Source organism: Schistocerca gregaria, chromosome 3 (assembly GCF_023897955.1).
Source record: "Schistocerca gregaria isolate iqSchGreg1 chromosome 3, iqSchGreg1.2, whole genome shotgun sequence".
NCBI classification, from domain to species: Eukaryota; Metazoa; Arthropoda; class Insecta; order Orthoptera; family Acrididae; genus Schistocerca; species Schistocerca gregaria.
Window position 1 is genome coordinate 365,517,872 of NC_064922.1, and position 26,805 is coordinate 365,544,676.

Below are 26,805 nucleotides of genomic sequence, written 5' to 3' on the forward strand. Positions count from 1 at the left end.
ACTGAAGAAACTGCAAAAATGTGGGAAATTAAGGAGATGGGACCTGGATAAACTGAAAGAACCAGAGGTTGTACAGAGTTTCAGAGAGAGCATAAGGGAACAATTGACAGGAATACTGGAAAGAAATACAGTAGAAGAAGAATGGGTAGCTCTGAGGGAAGTAGTAGTGAAGGCAGCAGAGGATAAAGTAGGTACAAAGACGAGGGCTGCTAGAAATCCTTGGGTAACAGAAGAAATATTGAATTTAATTGATGAAAGGAGAAAATATAAAAATGCAGTAAATGAAGCAGGCAAAAAGGAATACAAACGTCTCAAAAATGAGATCGACAGGAAGTGCAAAATGGCTAAACAGGGATGGCTAGAGGACAAATGTAAGGATGTAGAAGCATATCTCACTAGGGGTAAGATAGATACTGCCTACAGGAAAATTAAAGAGACCTTTGGAGAGAAGAGAACCACGTGTATGAATATCAAGAGCTCAGATGGCAGCCCAGTTCTAAGCAAAGAAGGGAAGGCAGAAAGGTGGAAGGAGTATATAGAAGGTTTATACAAGGGTGATGTACTTGAGGACAATATTATGCAAATAGAAGAGGATGTAGATGAAGACGAAATGGGAGATATGATACTGCGTGAAGAGTTTGACAGAGCACTGAAAGACCTGAGTCGAAACAAGGCCCCCGGAGTAGACAACATTCCATTAGAACTACTGACGGCCTTGGGAGAGCCAATCATGACAAAACTCTACCAGCTGGTGAGCAAGATGTATGAGACAGGCGAAATACCCTCAGACTTCAAGAAGAATATAATAATTCCAATCCCAAAGAAAGCAGGTGCTGACAGATGTGAAAATTACCGAACTACCAGTTTAATAAGCCACAGCTGCAAAATACTAACGCGAATTCTTTACAGACGAATGGAAAAACTGGTAGATGCAGACCTCGGGGAGGATCAGTTTGGATTCCGTAGAAATGTTGGAACACGTGAGGCAATACTGACCTTACGACTTATCTTAGAAGAAAGATTAAGAAAAGGCAAACCTACGTTTCTAGCATTTGTAGACTTAGAGAAAGCTTTTGACAATGTTGACTGGAATACTCTTTTTCAAATTCTAAAGGTGGCAGGGGTAAAATACAGGGAGCGAAAGGCTATTTATAATTTGTACAGAAACCAGATGGCAGTAATAAGAGTCGAGGGGCATGAAAGGGAAGCAGTGGTTGGGAAAGGAGTGAGACAGGGTTGTAGCCTCTCCCCGATGTTATTCAATCTGTATATTGAGCAAGCAGTAAAGGAAACAAAAGAAAAATTTGGAGTAGGTATTAAAATTCATGGAGACGAAGTAAAAACTTTGAGGTTCGCCGATGACATTGTAATTCTGTCAGAGACGGCAAAGGACTTGGAAGAGCAGTTGAACGGAATGGACAGTGTCTTGAAAGGAGGATATAAGATGAACATTAACAAAAGCAAAACGAGGATAATGGAATGTAGTCAAATTAAATCGGGTGATGCTGAGGGAATTAGATTAGGAAATGAGACACTTAAAGTAGTAAAGGAGTTTTGCTATTTAGGAAGTAAAATAACTGATGATGGTCGAAGTAGAGAGGATATAAAATGTAGACTGGCAATGGCAAGGAAAGCGTTTCTGAAGAAGAGAAATTTGTTAACATCGAATATAGATTTATGTATCAGGAAGTCGTTTCTGAAAGTATTTGTTTGGAGTGTAGCCATGTATGGAAGTGAAACATGGACGATAACTAGTTTGGACAAGAAGAGAATAGAAGCTTTCGAAATGTGGTGCTACAGAAGAATACTGAAGATAAGGTGGATAGATCACGTAACTAATGAGGAGGTACTGAATAGGATTGGGGAGAAGAGAAGTTTGTGGCACAACTTGACTAGAAGAAGGGATCGGTTGGTAGGACATGTTTTGAGGCATCAAGGGATCACAAATTTAGCATTGGAGGGCAGCGTGGAGGGTAAAAATCGTAGAGGGAGACCGAGAGATGAGTACACTAAGCAGATTCAGAAGGATGTAGGTTGCAGTAGGTACTGGGAGATGAAGAAGCTTGCGCAGGATAGAGTAGCATGGAGAGCTGCATCAAACCAGTCTCAGGACTGAAGACAACAACAACAACAACAATGGAACAAATTTTGGCCGACACTAATCGTGATGGAACACCTGCGTGATCGTGCTTCACATAAACGACGTAATCATCTGACTAAGAAGAAAGTTTCCGATCATTTAAGTGAACAAGTTTCATTATATTTTTTCAATATTCGTACAGAATTTATTTAACAACAATCCATAACTCGTGTGTTTACGTGGGAATAAGTATAATGTCTGTTTTTATACTATTTAACCAATGTCATTTTAATTTTTTCTGAATTTTCGGATAATCTGAATTACCAGCGGTCCCACGTAGCTCAGATAAACGAGGCGTTATGTCTTCCAGAGCAATGATGTTGTCCCCAACACGGAAAAAGCGCCTTAGGTACTCCGATACAACAGTTACAAAAATTATACTATTTTCCAGTATACAATTGTTGGATGTTGTTTTACTTCAATGAAATAAAATAATTGGCGGCAAACTCGCCGCAGTATAATTGTGAGACATATTCCGTAGTCTAAAATAAAAAAGGGAAAAAAGTGAGTACTCACCATCCAGAAGAGAGTGGCGTTGGCGAAGGTTCCGTACTCTTCTATGGTGGAGAGGACGCTGAAGATGAGGCAGACGAGGACCAGCATGAACCTGGAAGAGATTGGGATACAGTCAGTGTAACGAAGCAGAGACAACAGCGGGCTAGAGAAGAAAGCTGAATGCGTAAATATCAATCGAAAGACGCATTATACAGGGTGATTAAAAAAGAATACCACAACTTTAAAAATGTGTATTTAATGAAAGAAACATAATATAACCTTCTGTTATACATCATTACAAAGAATATTTAAAAAGGTTTTTTTTTTCACTCAAAAACAAGTTCAGAGACGTTCAATATGGCCCCTTCCAGACACTCGAGCAATATCAACCCGATACTCCAACTCGTCCCACACTCTCTGTAGCATATCACGCGTAACAGTTTGGATAGCTGCTGTTATTTCTCGTTTCAAATCATCAATGGTGGCTGGGAGAGGTGGCCGAAACACCATATCCTTACCATACCCCCATAACAACGGTCGTCGATTCACTTCTGCCGTACTCAATAACACAAAAAGCTTTCTGTTGAGCGGTCGCCATCTTAGCATCAACTGACGCTGACGCCTAGCCAACAGCGCCTCAAGCGAACAGATGTACAACTAAATGAAACTTTATAGCTCCCTTAATTCGCCGACAGTGCTTGGCTCTGCCTTTTGTCGTTGCAGAGTTTTAAATTCCTAAAGTTGTGGTATTCGTTTTGAATCACCCTGTATTACCTAAGAATTAGAACGTGCTTCATTTGACCTCATGATGCTAGCTGCAACTTCCAGTCCTTAGAAGCAATATCCTGTTGTGTACCTTGAATCAATCCCAGCTATTTCACGTGGCAACCAAGTGTCCTGCCGGCTCTACCACGGTGTGGACAATGTCATTAGAAACATGTAGTTTCACACATAGGTTAACGTGCTGATATACAGGGCGAGGAAATATTACTGCTACAAACGTTGAGAAGTTGATCAAAATGAACTCTTTTTCAACACTTCGTCTTTTATAGCAGGAAGGTGGTGACCCATCAATTCTCTCAACAGTCATTTTCCCCGGTGTTCTGCATCTGGGGGTAGCTGGCCCCATGATTGTTGTGACTTCTCCTTTATCTGATCCATTAATCGTCTTAATGGTCTTCCCAGCAATCTTTCCGTTCGACTTCAACTAGGATGATTTTCTTTTCCAAGTTATCCTCATGTCGTCCAACTATGTGACCAATGAACTGCAGGATTCGCTAGAAACAAATGCTGGACAATTTTTTTTCCAAACTGAGTTCTTGAAGAACTGATTTATTGGTTCGTTTGTCCATCCATGATAATCTCAGCAACCTCCTATATGTCACACCTCGAGAGTATTAGTTCTCTTGCAGTCCCCTTCAGTTACTGTCCGCATCTCAGCTCCATAAAGGAGAACTAAAAAATAAACTATTTGAACATAAAATAATGTATCTGAGGAATACGTAGTCGTTCGAAACAAGTAAATTTTTTATTAAACCAGTAACAGATTTTCGCCTGTGCCGGGAAAACTTCAGGGTTGCAATACGGGCGCTTCATAGAGCGCGAAACTTGCCAGAAGCCACATGCAATTACGAGTACTGAAGAGCACAATATTACAACGTTCCATCAGTAAAATAATTTTCATTTAGGCAATGGACTGAATGTTGGTTGATTGTGAGAGCATCGTGTTACACAGTGGGGGGGGGGGGGGGGACTGTTTATTGTTTCGCGATAATAATGGACGGGCTCGTTGGGATCTCACGACTGTCGGAAAACATAAAATCACTTGGTTCAGGAGGACCACATTCTACACCATGCAGGAATTTAACGCTGCAAACAAATAGCTTTCGAGAGCACAGACATGTTGTTGTAAGGGCGGGCATGATCGTACAGTCACATCAAGTCCTCTGGTCATTGAATGGTGTTCTTAGCAACAAGGCGGGTTTCACACGGGCAGTGGAACGAGTCTGAAGCGCTGACAGTACGATGACCATTATTACAGGTTCTCTTGACGAGGCAGCTGCGTGAGAAGAGGCGACAATGATGCGCTCAGAGGAAACACTGGATACAGGAGTGCGCCACGCCCCTCCCACCGTTTATTTGGACGGGTCCCGTTTCTCTGTGCAGCGCGATACGGGTACCCCTGTGTGGAGGCACCTAGGAGAGCGACATTTACTAGAATACGTTCGTCATTGTTGTACGATCGCCGTGATAGTACCTTGTGCTATGGAGTATACAACACGATCATCCCTTTTCGCATAGCCGGTAGTTCGAACAGCAGACATTACACGTCTGACACATTATAACCGATGACTGCGCCCTATTTTCAATCTCATATTGATATTATCTTCCACCAAAATAGCGCAAGACTATATGTTGTCCACCTACTTTACTACGGAGGGCGTTCCACAGTTGCCCTGGCTGCAAGTTTTCCGGATCTCTCACCTACTGAAACCATGAAAACATCTGGTCATGGGTTGCTGAGAGACTGCCAAACCACCAATCACCAACCACTTTGACTGACGAACTCTGGCGTAGAGTTGGAGAATTATGGATAGACGTAAGCACCTTTGCGATCCTGTTTGATTTGCAGCCGTGTTTGAGTAACTACTACTCCCAGAGAGGGCAGCTCTGTGTACCAGTTTTCTCTCCTTCTATACTCACAGATCACCAACAAATATAATAATTTATTCTTCATACTATGCTGGATTCGCGCAATAAGTGAGATTTTATATCCATCTACGCCACACGATTCCACACGATTTTCTCATGTGGTAGTAATAGATATAGATCACAGTTTAGTAGTGATGAAGAGTAGACTGACGTTTAAGACTAGTCAAGAAGAACCAATGCGCAAAGAAATGGGATACGGAAGTACTAAGCAGTGAAGAGCTACGCTTAAAGTTCTCTGAGCCTGCAGATACTAGGATAACGAGTACCTCAGAAGGCAATTCAATTGAAGACTGGACGTCCATAAAATTGGCAGTTAGAGAAGTTGGAATGAAAAACATAGCTACAAAGAGGTAACTGCGAAGAAACCATGGGTAACAGAAGATATAATTCAGCTAATCCGTGAAAGAAGTAAATAGATAAACGTTCAAGGAAATTCAGCAATACAGAAATACAAGTGACTTAGGAATGGAAAAAAAGAAATTGTATGAAAATATGAAGAAATCGAAGAAGAAATGATTGTAGGAAGGATTGACTCAGCATACAGGAAAGTCAAAACAGTCTTCGCTGCAACTAAAAGCAAGGTCGGCAACATTAAGAGTGCAGTGAGAATACCACAGTTAATGCAAAGGAGATAACGGATAGGTGGAAACAATACATGAGGGGGAGGACATATCTGATTACATGATAGAAGAGGAAACAGGATTCGACATACAAGAAATAGGGGATCCGGTATTAGAATCAGAATTTAAAAAAGCTCTGGAAGACTTAAAATCAAATAAGGCGAAAGGGATAAACAACATTCCATCAGAATTTTTAAAATTATTGGGGGAAGTGGCAACAAAACGACTGTTAACGTTCTCACGCTGGTGTGTACAATGTATGGTTCTGGCGACATACCATCTGACTTTCGGAAAAATATCCACCCAGTTCCGAAAGACTGCAAGTGCCGACAAGTTTATATATTGCATGTATAAGTATATATATTGTACAATCAGCTTAACAGCTCACGCGTCCAAGTTGCTGACAGTAATAATATTCAGACGGATAAAGAAAAGAACTGAAGATGTGCCAGGAAACGTAAAGGCGCCAGAGATGCACTTCTTAGTAACGGTTTTTTTTTTTTTTTTTTTTTTTTCATCAGTCTACTGACTGGTTTTATGCGGCCCGCCACGAATTCCTTTCTTGTGCTAACCTCTTCATCTCAGAGTAGCACTTGCAACCTACGTCCTCAATTATTTGCTTGACGTATTCCTATCTCTGTCTTTCTCTACAGTTTTTGCCCTCTACAGCTCCCTCTAGTACCATGGAAGTCATTCCCTCATGTCTTAGCAGATGTCCTATCATCCTGTCCCTTCTCCTTTTCAGTGTTTTCCACATGTTCCTTTTCTCTCCGATTCTGCGTAGAACCTCCTCATTCCTTACCTTATCAGTCCACCAAATTTTCAACATTCGTCAATAGCACCACATCTCGAATGCTTCGATTATCTTCTGTTCCGGTTTTCCCACACTCCATACTCCATGTTTCACTACCATACAATGCTGTACTCCAGACGTAAATCCTTAGAAATTTCTTCATCAAATTAAGGCCGGTAGACTTCTCTTGGCCAGAAATGCCTTTCTTTCCATAGCGAGTCTGCTTTTGATGTCCTCCTTGCTCCGTCCGTCATTGGTTATTTTACTGCCTAGGTAGCAGAATTCCTTAACTTCATTGACTTCGTGACCATCAATCCTGATGTTAAGTTTCTCTCTGTTCTCATTTCTACTACTTCTCATTACCTTCGTCTTTCTCCTATTTACTCTCAAACCATACTGTGTACTCATTAGACTGTTCATTCCGTTTAGCAGATCATTTAATTCTTCTTCACTTTCACTCAGGATAGCAATGTCATGAGCGAATCGTATCATTGATATCCTTTCACCTTGTATTTTAATTCCACTCCTGAACCTTTCTTTTATTTCCATCATTGCTTCCTCGATGTACAGATTGAAGAGTAGGGGCGAAAGGCTACAGCCTTGTCTTACTCCCTTCTTAATACGAGCACTTCGTTCTTGATCGTCAACTCTTATTATTCCCTCTTGGTTGTTGTACATATTGTATATGACCCGTCTCTCCTTGTAGCTTACCCCTACTTTTTTTCAGAATCTCGAACAGCTTGCACCATTTTATATTGTCGAACGCTCTTTCCAGGTCGACAAATCCTATGAACGTGTCTTGATTTTTCTTTAGCCTTGCTTCCATTATTAGCCGTAACGTCAGAATTGCCTCTCTCGTGCCTTTAATTTTCCTAAATCCAAAATGATCGTCACCTTGCGCATTCTCAGTTCTCTTTTCCATTCTTCTGTATATTATTCTTGTAAGCAGCTTCGATACATGAGCTGTTAAACTGATTGTGCGATAATTCTCGCACTTGTCAGCTCTTGCCGTCTTCGGAATTGTGTGGATGATGCTTTTTCGAAAGTCAGATGGTATGTCGCCAGACTCATATATTCTACACACCAACGTGAATAGTCGTTTTGTTGCCACTTCCCCTAATGATTTTAGAAATTCGGATGGAATGTTATCTATCCCTTCTGCTTTATTTGACCGTAAGTCCTCCAAAGCTCTTTTAAATTCCGGTTCTAATACTGGATCCCCTATCTCCTCTAAATCGACTCCTGTTTCTTCTTCTATCATATCAGACAAATCTTCACCCTCGTAGAGGCTTTCAATATATTCTTTCCACCTATCTGCTCCCTCCTCTGCATTTAACAATGGAATTCCCGTTGCACTCTTCATGTTACCACCGTTGCTTTTAATGTCACCAAAGGTTGTTTTGACTTTCCTGTATGCTGAGTCTGTCCTTCCGACAATCATATCTTTTTCAATGTCTTCACATTTTTCCTGCAGCCATTTCGTCTTACCGTCCCTGCACTTCCTATTTATTTCATTCCTCAGCGACTTGTATTTCTGTATTCCTGATTTCCCCGGAACATGTTTGTACTTCCTCCTTTCATCAGTCAACTGAAGTATTTCTTCTGTTACCCATGGTTTCTTCGCAGCTACCTTCTTTTGTATCTATGTTTTCCTTCCCAACTTCTGTGATGGCCCTTTTTAGAGACGTCCAGTCCTCTTCCACTGTGTTGCCTAATGCACTATTCCTTATTGCTGTATCTATAGCGTTAGAGAACTTCAAACGCATCTCGTCATTCCTTAGAACTTCCGTATACCACTTCTTAGCATATTGATTCTTCCTGACTAATGTCTTGAACTTCAGCCTACTCTTCATCACTACTATATTGTGATCTGAGTTTATCTCTGCTCCTGGGTACGCCTTACAATCCAGTATCGGATTTCGGAATCTCTGTCTGACCATGATGTAATCTAATTGAAAGCTTCCCGTATCTCCCTGCATTTTCCAAGTATACCTCCACCTCTTGTGATTCTTGAACAGGGTATTCGCTATTACTAGCTGAAACTTGTTACAGAACCCTTGCCCCAAGCCCATATTCTCCAGTAACCTTTTCTTCTACTCCTTCCCCTACAAGTGCATTCCAGTCGCCCATGACTATTAGATTTTCGTCCCCCTTTATATACTGCATTACCCTTTCAATATCCTCATACACTTTCTCTATCTGTTCATCTTCAGCTTGCGACGTCGGCATGTATACCTGAACTATCGTTGTCGTTGTTGGTCTGCTGTCGATTCTGATTAGAACTACCCGGTCACTGAACTGTTCACAGTAACACACCCTCTGCCCTACCTTCCTATTTATAACGAATCCTACCCCTGTTATACCATTTTCTGCTGCTGTTGATATTACCCGATACTCATCTGACCAGAAATCCTTGTCTTCCTTCCACTTCACTTCACTGACCCCTACTATATCTAGATTGAGCCTTTGCATTTCCCTTTTCAGATTTTCTATTTTTCCTACCACTTTCAAGCTTCTGACATTCCACGCCCCGACTCGTAGAGCATTGTCCTTTCGTTGATTATTCAATCCGGAATCTTTTGCCAATGGAGAGATCATCATGACACTTCTTCAACTACAGGCCACATGTCCTGTGGATACACGTTACGTGTCTTTAATGCAGTGGTTTCCATTGCCTTCTGCATCCTCATGTCGTTGATCATTGCTGATTCTTCCGCCTTTAGGGGCAATTTTCCCACCCCTAGGACAAGAGAGTGCCCTGAACCTCTATCCGCTCCTCCGCCCTCTTTGACAACGCCGTTGGCAGAATGGGCTGACTTCTTATGCCGGAAGTCTTCGGCAGCCAATGCTGATTATTTATCAGAGTTTAGGCAGTGGCGGGGATCGAACCCGGGACCGAAGACGTTTTGATTATGAATCAAAGACGCTACCCCTATACCGCGGGTACCTAACGGCTCATAATCGAAGCAATGGTGAAGGAAAATCAAGACACGTTCATTGGATTAGTCCACCTGGAGAAAGCGTTAGACAATGTAAAATGGCGGAAGATGTTCGAAACCCTGAGTAAAATAGGGGTAAGCTATAGGGAGAGACGGGTACTAAACAAAATGTACGAGAACCAAGAGGGAACACTAAGAGTGGAGGATCAAGAACGAAGTGCTCGGGTTAAAAGGGGTTAAAACAGGGATGTAGTCCTTCGCTCATAATGTTCAATCTATGCCTCGAAAAAGCACTGGAAGAAATGAAAGAAAGATTCGGGAGTGGGATTAAAATTCAGCTGAAAGTATACCAGTATTAAGATTCGCAGATGACTTTGATATTCTGAGTGACAGTGAAGAAGAATTACATGATCTGGCTTTATTGCTACATTTCCTATATCTACAACAATTTCGGTATTTGTTCATAGGCGCTTAACAGCATTTATGAGGTAACATGGATAACATCGTTCAGCCATGATATTCCACAGCATTTCTCTATTCGCATTATCGAATGCTTCTCGAAATCCACAAAAGCAAGAATGGTTTCCCCATTGAACTTTCGCCTTTTTTCTACGACTTGTTACAGTGTGAAAATATTTTCAATAGCGCATCGCCTTTACCTATAACCTGATTGTTCTTAAGACATTAGTTTTTCCATGATATAATAAGAAATGTATTCAGAATTTGGGCAAATAATTTAAAGACTTAGTTCAAGAGGCTTAAGCTTTCACACTTAATTCACTTGCGACTTGTGGAAGGACTGACACAGCATACAGGATACTCAAAACAACCTTCGGTGACCCAAAAAGCAAGGGTGGTAACATTAAGAGTGCAACGGGAATCCCACTGTTAAATGCAGAGGAGAGAGCGGATAGGTGGAAAGAGTACACTGAAGGCCTCTATGAGGGAAAAGATTTGTCAGATGTGACAGAAGAAGAAACAGCAGAGTCGATTTAGAAGAGATTGGGGATCCAGTATTAGAATATTAATTTAAGAGAGATTTGGAAGACTTAAGATCAAATAAGGCAGAAGGGATGGATAACAGTCCATCAGAATTTCTAGTATCTTTGGGAGAAGTGCAACAAAACGACTAATCGCGTTGGTGTGTAGAGTGTATGAATCCGATTTTCGGAGAAATATCGTGCACAACAATATGGGTGAAATATAAGGTATGAAGGGTAATATACAATATACAGGGTGTTACAAATAGGTACAGACAGACTTTCAGGAAATATTCCTCACACACAAAGAAAGAAAATATGTTATGTGGACATGTGTCCGGAAACGCTTACTTTCTATGTTAGAGCTCATTTTATTACTTTTCTTCATATCACATTAATCATGGAATGGAAACACACAGCAACAGAACGTACCAGCGTGACTTCAAACACTTTGTTACAGGAAATGTTCAAAATGTCCTCCGTTAGCGAGGATACAAGCATCCACCCTCCGTCCCATGGAATCCCTGATGCGCTGATGCAGCCCTGGAGAATGGCGTATTGTATCACAGCCGTCCACAATATGCGCACGAAGAGTCTCTACATTTGGTACCGGGGTTGCGTAGACAAGAGCTTTCAAATGCCCCCATAAATGAAAGTCAAGAGGGTTGACGCCAGGAGAGCGTGGAGGCCATGGTATTGGTCCGCCTTTACCAATCCATCGGTCACCGAATCTGTTGTTGAGAAGCGTACGAACACTTCGACTGAAATGTGCAGGAGCTCCATCGCGCATGCACCACATGTTGTGTCGTACTTGTAAAGGCACATGTTCTAGCAGCTCAGGTAGAGATCCCGTATGAAATCATGATATTGTGCCCAATTGAGCGTAGGTGGACGAAACTAAAATGAGCTCTAACATGGAAATTAAGCGTTTCCGGATACATGTCCACATAACATCTTTTCTTTATTTGTGTGTGAGGAATGTTTCCTGAAAGTTTGGGCGTACCTTTTTGTAACACCCTGTATACAAGAGCCAAGATGGAATAATAAGACTGGACGACCAATAACGAAGTGCTCGGATTAAAAAGGGTGTAAGACAAGGAAGTAGTCTTTTGCCCATACTGTTCAGTCTCTACATCGAAGAAGCAATGTTAGAAACAAAAGGAAGCTTCAGGAGTGGAATTAAAATTCAGGGTTAAAGAGTATCAATGATACAATTTGGTGATGATATTTCTATCATGAATGAAAGTGAAGTAGAATTACAGGATCTGCTGGATGGAATGAACAGTCTAATGAGTACAGAGTATAGATTGAGAGCAAATTAAAGAAGGACAATAGTAATGGGAAGTAGCAGAAATGAGAACAGTGAGAAAGTGAACACTAGGATTGATGGTCACGAAGGAGATGAAGTTAAGGAATTATGATACGTGGGCAGCAAAATAACCATTGACGGACGGAGCGAGGAGGACATCAAAAGCAGACTAGAAATGGTAAAAAGGGCAGTCCTGGTCAAGGGAAGTCTACTAATATCAAACATAGGCCTTAATTTGAGGCTGATATTTCTGAGAACGCTCGCCTGGAGCACAATATTGTACGGTTGTGAAACATGGGCAGTGGAAAAACCGGAACAGAAGAAAATCGAAGCATTTGAGATGTGCTACAGGCGATTGTTGAAAATTAGGTGGACTGATAAGGAAAGGAATGAGGAGGTTTTGCGCAGAATCGGAGAAGAAAGGTATATGTGGAAAAGTCTGACGAGGAGAAGGGAAAGGACGAAAGGACCTGTTAAGACGTCAGGGCATGACTTTCATGGTACTAGAGTTAATTGTAGAGGGCAAAAACTGTAGAGGGAGATAAAGATTGGAATACATACAGCAAATCATTGAGGACGTAGGTTGCTACATTGAGATGAAGACGTTGACACAATAGAGGCCGCAAAACCAAGACTGGTAACACGAAAAACGACTTGCAAGATAACCGTTAACGAAAAGACAGTACCAACACTTAGGAAGAGAGCATTGAGCCTGTCTCCGAAGTGGTAAATGAATCGTTGTGCGGTTGTCTGGTGGCACCACAATAGCAGCGCTAAACGCCCGTCTCTGCAGTGCCGAGTGCTGAGTGCTGAGCACTGGCCAGCACTGTTTGGGTTTTTGCTGTTTGCGTGCTATTGGCCGCCTGTTTGCGTTCAATCCCGGAGCTCCGCTCGGCTGTTATTAGCATAGTGCTGTGACGTGGGCGAGGCGCCGCGCCGGCAGATTGGCTGAGCGCAACCTGTAGCAGGCAACCCCATACACATCCCCCTCCCCCCCCCCCCCCCCCTCCCCACATCACCACCGCCCTAAATCCTGTACTGCACTCTATTGCCCGCTGCTGTCGTGTGACCAGAGAGGTCTGCTCTGGTTTCTCTTCCCTGCTTCCCTGTTATGCTTTCTTTTGTCCCACCTTCAGTTGATTTGCTGCAAGCACCGTCACAGACATCTAATCACTACCGAAAGGTTGTTCGCTTTCTCGCCGGAAAAAAAGTTAAGTCACGCCCTTAAAAGAACACATTCGTTACTTTGGCGCGCCGTAAACGATGTACAAATTTGCTACATCTACATCTACCCGATTACTCTGCTATTCTCAATAAAGTGTCTGGCAGAGGGTTCAATGAACCACCTTCAAGCTGTCTCTCTACCGTTCCACTCCCGAACGGCACGCGGGAAAACGAGCACATCAATTTTTCTGTGAGAGCCCTGATTTCTCTTATTTTATCGTGATGATCATTTCTCCCTATGTAGGTGGGTGCCAATATAATGTTTTCGCAATCGGAGGAGAATACTGGTGATTGAAATTTCATGATAAGATCGCAACGAAAAATGCCTTTGTTTTAATGACTGCCACTTCAATTCACGTATCATGTCTGTGACGCTATCTCCCCTATTTCGCGATAATACAAAACGCGCTGCCCTTCTTTGTACTTTTGCGAAGTCATCCGTCAGTCCGACTTGATGCGAATCCCATACCGCGCAGCAATACTCCAGAATAGGGTGGACAAGCGTGGTGTAAGCAGTCTAGGTGGACACGTGAACGTCTGCCGGTAACGTAAGTTCAAAAATGGCTCCGAGCACTATGGGACTTAACATCTATGGTCATTAGTCCCCTAGAACTTAGAACTACCTAAACCTAACTAACCTAAGGACATCACACAACACCAAGTCATCGCGAGGCAGAGAAAATCCCTGACTCCGCCGGGAATCGAACCCGGGAACCCGGGCGCGGGAAGCGAGAACGCTACCGCACGACCACGAGATGCGGACGGTAACGTAAGTGATGGCAATGAAGTGGCACTTACAGGGTATTCCGTGATAATGCTGGTAACTTTCAGGAGTGGTGGAGAAGGGCAGTCGTATCATTATAAGGGAAGAGGCTCTGGTCTGGAAACAACAGTGTCGAAAGTTATAAGCGAAAATAGTTCCGATACCTCTGACAGTACTGATACCGTTGTTACTGAGGCTATACGGCGGGCAACTTTCCGAGTTGATAGTATAGGCCAAAAACTTGATATAACTGGACTCAAAAGTGCAGCACTTTTTCAGTACAAGAGATGATTTTCACAGCAGAGAAGATGAAGAAATGCTCATAGGTGTTCAGGATGCATTTTAGAGCTCATGTGTACAAGAAATTATTTTATTATCTTTGTCTGTAGTACGACCTCGGAATGTTGCCTATTCTAGAATCTCAGCACCAGCAGTAGCGGTACCTGTATCCCACTATCAGAGGAATCAGGATGATTTTGCTGATAACTTTCGACACGGTCGTTTCCCGAACAGGTCCCTCAACTCAAACTGATACACCTACCTTTCTCCATCGTTTGTAACATAATGAAGCCATCCTGTATGTGCTACTCGGATATATTAAATCAACACACTAACGTGGAAAGACGTAGAGACGTGACACATTGGTACGGAGTAGCTGTCGTGTTTGAACGTGCTCATGACCACATAATAAATACAATTGCTCGACGCGGCAATGCGTCAAAGTAGACTGTACAACGCACTTCAACGAATGGTGTACCAATCGCAGCCCTGTAACGCGGCGTAGGAACAGTTGTGAAAAGATCCTGACAAAGCGTTATCGGTTTCAAATTCGACTGCAATTCCTGCTGTAAGTAAATGTAGATGCAGCTCAACAAGTTTCCGAGGAAAAGTCGTGAAGAGACCTTCACGTATTGGACGTTTGGAGTCAGGAAGTTAGAGTAGGTTACAGCAGCACACAAGGCTCAGCGTTCCCAATGTGACAAGTAAGACAGAAATGGCACAGTAGCTGGCTGGATGCGTTGAGGGTCGTCTGAGGAGTCGCTAACTTTTTTCCAAAAGATGTAAAGCATCGAATGCACCGACAGCCCAGTGAAGCGTCATGTGCGCAGTGTGTAGTTGAGACTACAGGTAGTTTTCAGAGATTCTGGGCATGTTTTTCCTAAAACGAATTGGGTCCACTCATTCAGGCTACCGAGAACATGAAACTTGATGTTTATTTCCACACCGTCATTGACCATCTATTGCCCTTTCTGCTTCTTCTTCATGATGAGTATGCTGTGGACACTCCAATATTCTGCTACTCTAGTGGTGTGCACGTAAGAAGGCGGGAAGTAGGGCAGTTCGCAAGCACCAAGTGTAAGTGTACCACGTAGCGCCCGGGACAGTAATGTCGTTCTGTTGTAACGTGCGAATCAGGGTAAGTGTATAGTATTTAGCCCTGAGTTTCATGTTTGTTTAGGCTTGATGCACATATTTTGACACTGTAGTATTTATTATAGGTGGCATAAAGCATACACGTCATACCCGAATTTGGCACAATAAAATTGACCCAGAAAACAACACGTACCTTAAAATATGCAATTCGCTCCAGGTGCGAATGATGTGAAATTGGGTTGCCTATATTACGATGCATCATATATAAAGGAGCCATACAAGCCCAGAAACGGTATGCCACTCTGACAAAATCGCCTTGGAGCTTGAGAAAAAATCGTGTCTTGCAGCGTGAAGAAGTCCAGAACTGCCTGTTACACATCCTCGCCCGACAGGAATCGTCATCCCTTCAAGACCTTTTTACAGGGGCCGAAGCAGTGATAATCGCTTGGGCAGAGATCAGAACTATACAGCAGGCACTCTAGTGTCTCGTTTGAACCGGGGTAACTTCAACATTACGACATTTGCGATGTGGAACGTGTGTTATCATGAACCAACAGTACATTCTGTCGCAGTTTTTCACCATTCCACAAGGATGGTTTTCGAAAATCATGTTACCCCATACACATGGTTCATTTTCTCATGTTCGATGGTTGTCTACCGGTGTTTGTCCTTCTGTTGCCAAGGGAAGAATGAAAGCACGTTGGTCCTGTTTGAACACGTTTGGTAGTAACGTCGTCGTAGTTCACTTTTCCGTGTTTACCGTACGCACGTCGGAAAGACATGAATGCCACACTAATCCCTTGTCTACATGTCGGTGCTTGTAGACTGATAACAAGAACATTCGTGCCACTGTCCACTGCCAGGTTGGATGTCTCCTTGGTGGCATTCAGGACGCGTGAGACAGTAAGCAAAGTATGTGAGCTGAGCAGAGACAGAGGAGGGATTACCCAGTGGAGCTATGAGACTTTACCAAAGGGCAAATTATTAGTACGCGGAGTGCGAGAACTAGTAAGTCGGTAACGTCCAAGCTGATCGAATGTTGACGTACTACAGTCTTGAGCGTCTACGGAAAGTGATAGAAGGGCAGTGAAACAACCACTAGGCGCTTCGTGGTTGGACGTCCACAACTCTTTCCAGAACTTGGGGCTTGGAGGCTTATCTGCCGAAAGAGCACAATGCCGGAAGTGGAAATGAGCTTTTGGAGTCATTGGCCATGAGGCCCCTTGCGGGGCAGGTCCGGCCACCTTGGTGCAGGTCTTATTACATTCGACGCCACATTGGGCGACCTGCTCCAGATGGGAATGAAATGATGAAGGAAACACAACACCCAGTCCCTGAGCGGAGAAAACCCCGACACAGCCGCGAATCGATCCCGGGCCCGTAGGACGGCAATCCGTCACACTGACCACTCAGCTATCGGGGCCACATGTGTTCCGGAGCACACCATTCAGCGCACACTGTTGAACAAGGCTCAAATGGCTCTGGGCACTATGGGACTTAACATCTTAGGTCATCAGTCCCCTAGCACTTAGAACAACTTAAACCTAACTAACCTAAGGACATCACACACATCCATGCCCGAGGCAGGATTCGAACCTGCGACCGTAGCAGCCTCGCGGTTCCGGACCGCAGCGCCTAGAACCGCAAGACCACCCGCGGCCGGCGTTGAACAAGGGGCTCCGCAGCTCACGACCCATGTGTGTTCACATGTTGGCCCAACGGCATTGTCTATTACAAGTGTAACAGGGTAGGGATCATCGATACTGGACGGTCTGTCGAGTCGTGGGGTGAATCAGGTTTTTACTGCACCGGGTCGATGGTCGTCTCCACAAACGCCATCATCCATCCAACCCGCTATGGGTGGAGGCTGGTGGGAGCAATGTGTCCTCGGGCTCTTTCGTGGCGGTGTGTCTGAATAAAATCATCTCTGTTTTCAAGCCGCGTCAGTTCGAGTAAACTTCTCGAGCTTTCGGTGGGTAGCTCCGCCATCGTCGCCAGGAGTAAAACTCAGTCAGTAGCTGTACTCCTGATGATGATGGTGTAGGTAGCCATCGAAACCTCGAGAATTTTACTCGAATTGACGCGGCTTGTAAACCGAGAAGATTTTATTCAGTATTATGCTATGATACACATTCCTGTCCGCTTGCGTGTGACCTGTGCTAGTAATCGAAGACACCAGACCAGCTGTGAAGCACCTGCATCCCTTTGTGCCCGATGTCTTCCCTAACAACGACGTAGGCTTACAGCAGTATGATTGTCTGTGTCTCGAAGCCTGAATCGTGTTCAGGGGAGGTTTACTATCTTTTGGTTAAAAAAAATCGATTTTTTAAAAACTGAGTTTTTGGATCCATAAAAGAGTTCAGAATCCATCCCTGAAACGCTTTTTCCCAATACGGAACGGAAATTTTTGTTATTCGCGGTTGAACAAAAAAATGCACCAGCCTGAAATTGGCCTTTTCCACGCACCAGTTTTTTTCTTTCGGAGGACGAGTTACTGTACCGGTGCTTGGGAGGAAACAAACAAAATTCAAGTTTGAACGCGGGTGTTTGGAAGTCACCCGCCAAGCATTTGCATTCTGGCGCGAAGACTGTGGAGATTGCGACTTTCCTGGCAGAGAGTTGCTTTAACGAAGGGTATTCAACAATTCTGAAGACCATTACAACGATGAACGTCACTCTGGGACTCTATTCAACGCAGTTCGCCAAGCATTCGGACGACCACCAGATCAAGCGGCCGAAAACCGCTTGTCAGAGGCCGTACCAGCGGCTCTGGAGTAGCGCAGGATGGCCTAGATCGAGCAGAACGCCCTCTATGACGAAGAGGAAGGACTAGTTTATGGACCCGGAATAGCAGATTGAACGTGCGTTGCATAATATTGCATTTGTATGTAGTCAAAACTTCAAACGCGTTTTTCTCGAAATGACGTTTTTTTAATCGCGCAGTATGGTAACTTCAAATCTACTGAACCGATTGGCATGATTCTTTGTTTGCGGCGAAGATAACTAAATTGTCTAGGAGTTGACCACTTTCATTCCGATACAACTATAAATATTTTTACTTGGCCGAGTAGTGGAAAAATCGATGAAAAAACCCTTTTTTCTTCAAATGGCCTCCATTTTGTTTCCTATGTTTCCAATAACTTAAGCGAGGTACAACTCCTAAGGAATCTTATATACTTCGATAACATCAACTCAATTTTGCTTTAAGACGAGTCGGATGACCTGTGACATACCGCACGTGGAGATCTACATAGAAATTTTGTTTCGTTTCACCTTTGCTCTTTGACGTTTCCGGTCGAAAGAATTCCGCTTTGTAGAGGAAATATCAATAAACATTTTGACCACATTTGACGTTGATATCTATAACAGATCCCGAAAAAAAATTCTCAAAGAACGCGCTTTTATCGGGCCAAAGACAGTAAACCTCTTCGTAAGGTGGGTCGAGGTGCATGATAGTGAAATCACGTTAATGTCTTGGCCACTATATCCGCCTGATGTGAATCCGATGTATCCTATCAGCGCGTACACAAATCAGCGGCCAGTTATTTACTGGAATTACATGACTTCTGCGTAAACACCTAGTGCCATAAATGTACGAACCAACTGTAGAATCGATGATATACAGAATTGGCGATTTGTTGAGTTACAAAGACGGACGGACAAGCTATTAAGCAGGTGGTCATAATGTTTTGGGTCGTCAGTGAATATCAGCAACAGAGTCTCGCTATATTGTCGCTGCAGCGACGCCCTCAAAGGAATGTTTTTGATCGCCCCTCATATTTTAAAGGCCAGTTTTATTTTTCTCATTCTGTGTTATGTGAATAAGTGACAAAGATGGTTGTCTGAACAAACAGATTTCTGGAAAAAGTCATAAGCAGAAACATCGGCCAAATGTGTTGATTACTCCAGCGTGAGTGTCTTCACTAGGAAAGCGTTCGTCGCCCTAGGCTAAGTAAGTTCCCCGGAATTCCGCATTTATTTTTCCGAGAACAGGCTTGGCCCTTAAAATTAAACTTTCTCTCATTAACATACAGATGCCTTTTCTTGTCCGTTGCTTGAAATACTGGAACAGAAATTAACATATAAATGCAGAACAAACTCAGTGCTGCTGAAAGCAGCTCGGCCCAGGTACAACTGCTTGCCCGTTTCACGCGGTAACTGTCACCTGTAATTAATTTTTTGCTTAGTAATAGTTTCCTAGCAAATGAAGAAAAGATGTATGTAAAGAAAAGATGTATGTACGATTTTAAGTACCTTTTTCCAGCACTCACTTAGTGAAAGATGAGAATCTGTATTTTGTGTCCGCATACCGATTGAGAAAACAGTATTTATACTTTACTTCTGCTTGACATGAAGTTTTCTCTCCTATATTGGTGTTTCCATCAGTTGTTATGTACAGAGCCAGGAGGCATAAATTATCGAACACCACGGAAGCAGAAATTTGCTATCTAAACAAGATGAGCTATTGCTCTAAACATTATAAGCAAATGTTAGGCTAAAAATACAGAAGATTCAATCATCCGTTGGTTAACGGCCAGGGATGCCATGGATCAAGTGATGCAATAGAAAACACTAGAATTCTCCTAATCATCCTCAAATTAGTGTGATTAAGATTTCTCATTCTTTCTATCCTCTTGTAAGTTGACGCTGTTAAGGTTTTTGCCCCTTTTTTGGTTAGGTTGGGGCACAATCAGATCCAAGTTAGATCTCCTTGATTGTAGCTAATAACAAATTTATCAGGTAATTGAATGTTTTGGCGATTGTATTAATTTCACTATTACTCCTGCATGTTTTTTTTCTTACGTAGGTTTTCATTTTTGACAGTTGATAGTAAATGATCGACGTGTATTTAAAAGAATGGCAAACTGTCATCTCCAGAAATCTGCAGTATGATTTTTTTATTCGTTACAGAATTGTCTAGCAACAATTGTCTGTGATTCTATTAAAGTAGGTTATGTTACGGTCGTAGCAATCAATACGTACTTGGTTCTGATTGGTCGTCACACTGTTTACAGCCTGCCGGGGTGGCCGAGCGGTTCTAGGCGCTACAGTCTGGAACCGCGCGACCGCTGCTGTCGCAGGTTCGAATCCTGCCTCGGGCATGGATGTGTGATGTTCCTTAGGTTAGTTAGGTTTAAGTAGTTCTAAGTTCTAGTGGACTGATGACCTTAGAAGTTAAGTCCCATAGTGCTCAGAGCCATTTGAACCATTTTTTCACAGTGTTTACGAGAAACAAGCCGTTTCCTTACGCGGCAGTGATTTCATTCTAACCTACAGTCGAGGTGATTGCTAATCTGTACAGCGCAGAGTCCAAAAGGAGTTGCCAATCTTCTCTGTGTCCCTCCTTCGTACACTCCTAAACGAGTTGCAGACAGGTGTTAGTTCAACACATCCAAGCACAACATAAATACGGCTGCTTTGTGCCTACCACACATCTGATTTCAGCTCCTCCTGGGATACTAAACAAGAACAGCGATTTATCGTGTGTATGGGGGCAAATATTCGGTTTTTAGCAGAACAGCAGTTGTGGTAGACTGCGGGGAACATGGCTATACCAGACTGTAGGTGTCCTAATCTAGACTTCATCTATGGCCTCAAATGCATATACAGTACAAATAAAAAACAGGGGTAAACTATTAAATTTCAATGCTTTAAAGTGTCCTCTTTAGAAGTTGGGACCTTTTCAAGCTTTGTGGGGTACAACACCACGCAACATGCAGTTGCAAGTTTATGAATTTTTCAGTAATGTATCAAACTGGGAAGACAAGGACAATCCTTTTTTTTTATTTATGTACACGTCAAGTTCCGTAGGACCAAATTGAGGAGCAAACCTCCACGGTCATGGAACGTGTCAATACGTGAACTTACAACATAAAAGTAATAAGAGACAAAAATAAATGTTCATGAACCTGAAAGAAAATCAGTCCATAAGTTTAAGCAAACGCCATCAGCAATATAATGAGAGTCAGCTAAATTTTTCAAGGAACTCCTCGACAAAATAGAAGGAGTGACCCACGAGGAATCTCTTCAGTTTCGATTTGACAGCGCGTGGATTACTGCTAAGATTTTTGAATTCGAGTGGCAGCTTATTGAAAATGTATGCAGCAGTATACTGCACACCTTTTAGCATAAGAGTTAAGGAAGTCCGATCCAAATCGAGGTTTGATTTCTGACGAGTATTAACTGAGTGAAAGCTGCTTATTTTTGGAAATAAACTAATATTGGTAACAAGAAACGACAATAAGGAATATACATCTTGAGAGGCCACTGTCAAAATACCCAGACTCGTGAACAGAGGTCGACAAGAGGTTCGTGAACTCACATCACTTATTGCCCGAACCACCCGTTTCTGAGCCAAAAATATCCTTCTAGAATAGGAAGAGTTACCCCAAAACATAATACCATACGACATAAGTGAATGAAAATAAGCAAAGTAGACTAATTTACGTGTCGAAGTATCACTCACTTTCGACACCGTTCGAATAGTGAAAATGGCAGTATTAAGTCTTTGAACAAGATCCTGAATGTGGGCTTTCCACTACAGCTTACTATCTATCTGGACACCTAGAAATTTGAACTGTTCAATTTCACTAATCGTATGCTCGTTCTGTGAGATTAAAACGTCAGGTTTTGTTGAATTGTGTGTTAGAAACTGTAAAAACTGAGTCTTACTGTGATTTAACGTTAGTTTATTTTCTACAAGCCATGAACTGAGGTCATGTACTGCACTACTTGAAACCGAGTCAGTGTTGCACACAACATCTTTTACTACCAAGCTAGTGTCATCAGCAAACAGAAATATTTTAGAGTTACCCATAATACTAGAGGGCATATCATTTATATAAATAAGAAACAGGAGCGGCCCCAACACTGATCCCTGCCCCCCCCCCCCCCCCCCTCACTTGACAGTACCCCACTCAGATCCCACATCACAGCCGTTATCAATATTGTGAATGATGACCTTTTGCTGCCTGTTGCTAAGGTAAGAGGTGAACCAATTGTGAGCTACTCCCCGTATTCCATAATGGTCCAAATTGTGGAGCAATATTGTGAGATCAACACAGTCAAATGCCTTTGTCAAATCAAAAAATACGCCAAGCGTTCGAAACTTGTTGTTTAGCCCATCCAGTACCTTACAGAGAAAAGGGAATATAGCGTTTTCAGTTGTCAAACGACTTCTAAAGCCGAACTGTACACTTGATAGTAAATCGTGTGATATAAAATTATCAATTAAACTTACATTCACAGCTTTTTCGATAAACACTGATGGCATAGAAATAAGTCTAAAATTATTTACATTATCCCTTTCTCCCTTTTTATAAAGCGGCTTTACTACTCAGTCCTTTAATCGCTCAGGAAACTGACCATTGCTAAAGGAAACATTACAAATATGGCTAAATACAGGGCTAACATGTACAGCACAGTAATATTCTACTAGACACTCCATCATAACCATGAGGGTCCTTAGTCGTCAGTGATTTAATTATTGACTCAATCTCCCTCTTGTCTGTATCACAGAGGATTATTTCAGACGTCAATCTCGGAAAGTCATTGGCTAAGAAATTTATATGTTTTCCTGTAGAAACTAAATTTTTATTTAATTCACCAGCAATGCTCAGAAAATTGTTGTTAAATACTGTACATATATCTGATTCATCAGTGACAGAAATATTATTACTGCGAACTGACTTTATATCATCAACCTTGCGCTGCTGACCAGACACTTGCTTCACAACTGACCATATGGCTTTAATTTTATCCCGTGAATTAGCTATTTGCATACCACATACTTTTTGCGTTGCTGATAACATTTTAAGCACCTTACAATACTGTTTGTAATGGGCTACTGTAGCTTGATTGTGACTACTGCTAACATTTTGATATAATTCCCGCTTTGTTCTACATGATATCCTTATCCCACTAGTCAGCTAACCGGGCTGTCCATTACTGCTAGTGCCCCGTTTAGAATGTACTAATGGAAAGCAACTCTCAAAGAGCATACGAAATGTGTTATGGAAAGCATTGTATTTATCATCTACATTATCGGCACTATTTTCAGTTATAGGCTTCTAAGAGTCTGTTTAACAGTCAATGAATTGAGTTGTTTTGCGAGTTTCACACATTCATTTCACTGGAAGCTAGCCATGATGTACAATTTACCTCACAATAAAGACCTTTCAAAACGCATTTCTTCAACTCTAACTTCGACAATCAAGACTGAACAAAATGAATCGTTGAATTAAATGCAGCTAAGTCATTAATTTGATAAGATGTGATTTTGTAAGTAAAAATGCTATATATGGCATTAAAGTTGAATATGTGTTCATTTAGTTTCTTTCCTGTTTCTCTACTTTGAGATCTATTTTTCAGTCGTTCTCGTATTTTATTCTAGTTCAAAAGTTTAATCCCCAATGGCAACCTAATATGGTATACGATTAAAATTACCTTTTATTAATATTTTCCACTGTTGCCTTGCCTCTTAGATATGCTTAAATTCACTGTATGATGGCGGAACAGCAGATCGTGCAATGCAAAATAAACATATCATATACGTATAATAACGCAAAGGGCACTTTCATATATCAATAAAAACACTAAAAATTTTGCATATCCAACTAATCTACCTTCAAAAAATACTGTGTGGATATGTCAATCATTTGAAATACAATAATATTTGTGCACTTCCTTAAATTTTTGGGTACGACATTTTCTCAAACTCACCGAATCAATTAAGTAAAAGTGGCTCTTTTCGAATCTTACCCCCTATTTTATTAATTTATGTGGCCTGTGACTACTTGCTTATGTTGCCTAGAGAGATGTTTGTTGCCGGTGTCCTGTCCTCCAGTTCTACTCCAAAGTATGATTTAATCACACTCTGGCTCAACAGACTTGAGGTATAACAAATACACTTTCCTCGACATCTACACTGTGAGATTATAGCAGATGATTGAAAGCAATGTCAGAATCAGGACAGAAATTTACGGTGGCATTCTACGTGTAAACTTGACACTTTTTCTTGGTAGTTCAGTAACTTCCTTTAGCGTAGCTCTAAAGAGAAACGCACAAAGAACTTTAAAGAAAAATAACGGCATATTTCGTCAAATCTGGAAAGAAACGAAGAAACTGATAACGCTAAATGAGTCCAATAATTGTCTTCCCCGATTAAAGATTTTGCATTACGTTCTCGGATAGAGCACTAGTTTTAACCTATGTCAAAGAAAGACGTATCTGTGCTGTAAAACGACTGCGAACGTCCGGGAGTCCCTGGTGAGATGCACGAGCTTCTGCAGCACGATATCGCCTTTAAGCCTTTTATTGGTCGAGAGGGGGCCGTCTGGATGGATCTCCGAAGACGTGATGACGTCTTTGATGGCGCTGGTATTAGTGGTCCACCATTTAGGAGCCGGCCAAAGGCGGAAATTAACGACTCCTCGAGATAGCCGGGCGCAGCGCCCAGAATAAAGGGGCAATATTGTGCTAATAATGGAAATAATGGCTTTTGGTCTCTGTGTATCTTGTGTATTTAGTGTAATCCATAGTGTGGGCGTATAGATACGTGCAGTGAATAATACGGTAAACAAGAGGTGCTAAACGGGTGTACATGCTTCCACATTTAATAGCCCCAACGAGTTACGAATTGTTGTAGCTTCAATTTTCTATGCAAAATCTGAACCATATTTCTGCAGAATCGATGTTTTCAACTTTCCCCATTTTTCATTGAACAGGGAAAAATTAAAAAAAAAAGGAAATGGCGTATGCAAATGCTTCCTTCTATTAGAACACTGACAAGGCAATTATTTAGATAAACTTGCACCTGCTGTAATTTAATAGATGATTCTAATCAAACATGGTTTCGTAGAAACTTCTGGATACTGTTTTTCATCGAATCCATGTGCATATCTCCTTCCTTTTGGGTTGCATATGTATTTCGAATGAAGGTTATTCATTACGTTATTCTTATTACACGATAGAGGAAAAGTAAAACCTGACATTAATTTTTATGAAATATTTTTTACAATATTTTGCTTATTTTTGGTTTGTTTTATGATATACCAACATTTCAAATATTTGTGCAGATGACTGACAAAAAGTTGCCAAAAATTCTGTTTCCGTTTGACTATTAGGTCAAATAAATTGTGACCGAATTTGTTCGAATATTCGATGGAGTACATTCACGATCAGTTCCACATGTGCTGTGTTGAGTAGGTAATTAAAACGGTATATTAGGTTCTTTCAAATACCAACTACAGCACAAATATTCTGGTAGAACAGTAAGTAATGTATAGTCGTTCACATATTATGAAATAAATTTGTTCTCATTAAACGACAATGATTCAGCATAGAAAATCATAAGAAATGATTTTTATTCACCATTGCACAGTGTACACACTGCAGCATGTGATGACAGGAAAGCGACAACGTTATTTCGCCATCATATAGATAACCATCCCGTGATGAACATGTCTCCCCCCCCCCCCCCCCCCTCCCTGTTAGAATCACGACCGATTGAACAGTCACCGTCCACATTTTTCTTGAACTGAAGCATGCACAAGTCCCTAAAACAAGTGCTGGGTAATTGGAAAAAATTGAGTCATTTTGATACATATCGCGCAATTCTGAGTTCAGGGACATCGTGAATATAACGGACCAAGCAGATGGTTCGTGGTATAATGGTGGTACTAAATTCTGACTCAGTTGAAGTCCTCGCATTTGGGAAAATATTTTATCGTCGTCTCTCTTTAGCTAGATTTTAACTAGATTTTAGACTGATGTCAGTTACGTTAATTGTGTTCCATTCTTAAACTTTCTGCGGGGTAAAACAATGACATTTTTAACAACTTGTTTCGGATAATGTTTTCAGGAATTTAATATATTTTGAAATTTCCTGCAGAATAGTAAATATATTTTGCTACGTACCATGGAACTCACGTGAGTACTGTATGTCCCTCCACTTGCAAAATTTATTAATAAAGTAAGGCAGGATGAGGCAGACGCGGAAAAGGAAGTAATATCACCAGAAGGGTGTCTACTGGGTCAGTAAACGGCCACTACTGGATGACGCTTTACTTACTGTACTATCAGATTTATCCGTAATGCTATGACTGAGTTTCGAAGTAAAGCTTTGAGCTACGGCGAGGCTTTGCCGACTAAGAATTCACAGATGATATGAATAGGAGTGATAATTGAATTTCACACGGGTTATTGATTACAAAGAATGTCTAACGTTCAACGAAAGCTGTCACTCCAGGAAAATTAAATATGATAATACGCTGTTGCCTAACTTTGCTGTACTTGAAAAATGAGTTACAAGCAATTTTAAATATCCTTGTTCTTAGTATCAGTGCATTTTTTTCTACTGGACTAAAAAAGCTCGTGTGTACTGTAAAGGTAGTATTTTTAATTTTTTTCTGATGTGACAGAATGTTGGGGATATGTTTTGTACAAGTTGGATACAG

General features: G+C 41.7%; 1 protein-coding gene across 3 annotated transcripts in view; it reads right to left on the reverse strand.

The window, feature by feature from the left end:
* Positions 1-26,805, reverse strand: part of LOC126353821 (potassium voltage-gated channel subfamily KQT member 1-like) — a 2,608,463-nt gene that overhangs the window by 292,594 nt on the left and 2,289,064 nt on the right. For all 3 annotated transcript variants that reach the window (XM_050002939.1, XM_050002938.1, XM_050002941.1), the window contains one exon: positions 2,657-2,747. In XM_050002939.1, coding sequence (XP_049858896.1) covers positions 2,657-2,747 — 91 coding nt within the window. The remainder of the gene's footprint in view (positions 1-2,656; positions 2,748-26,805) is intronic.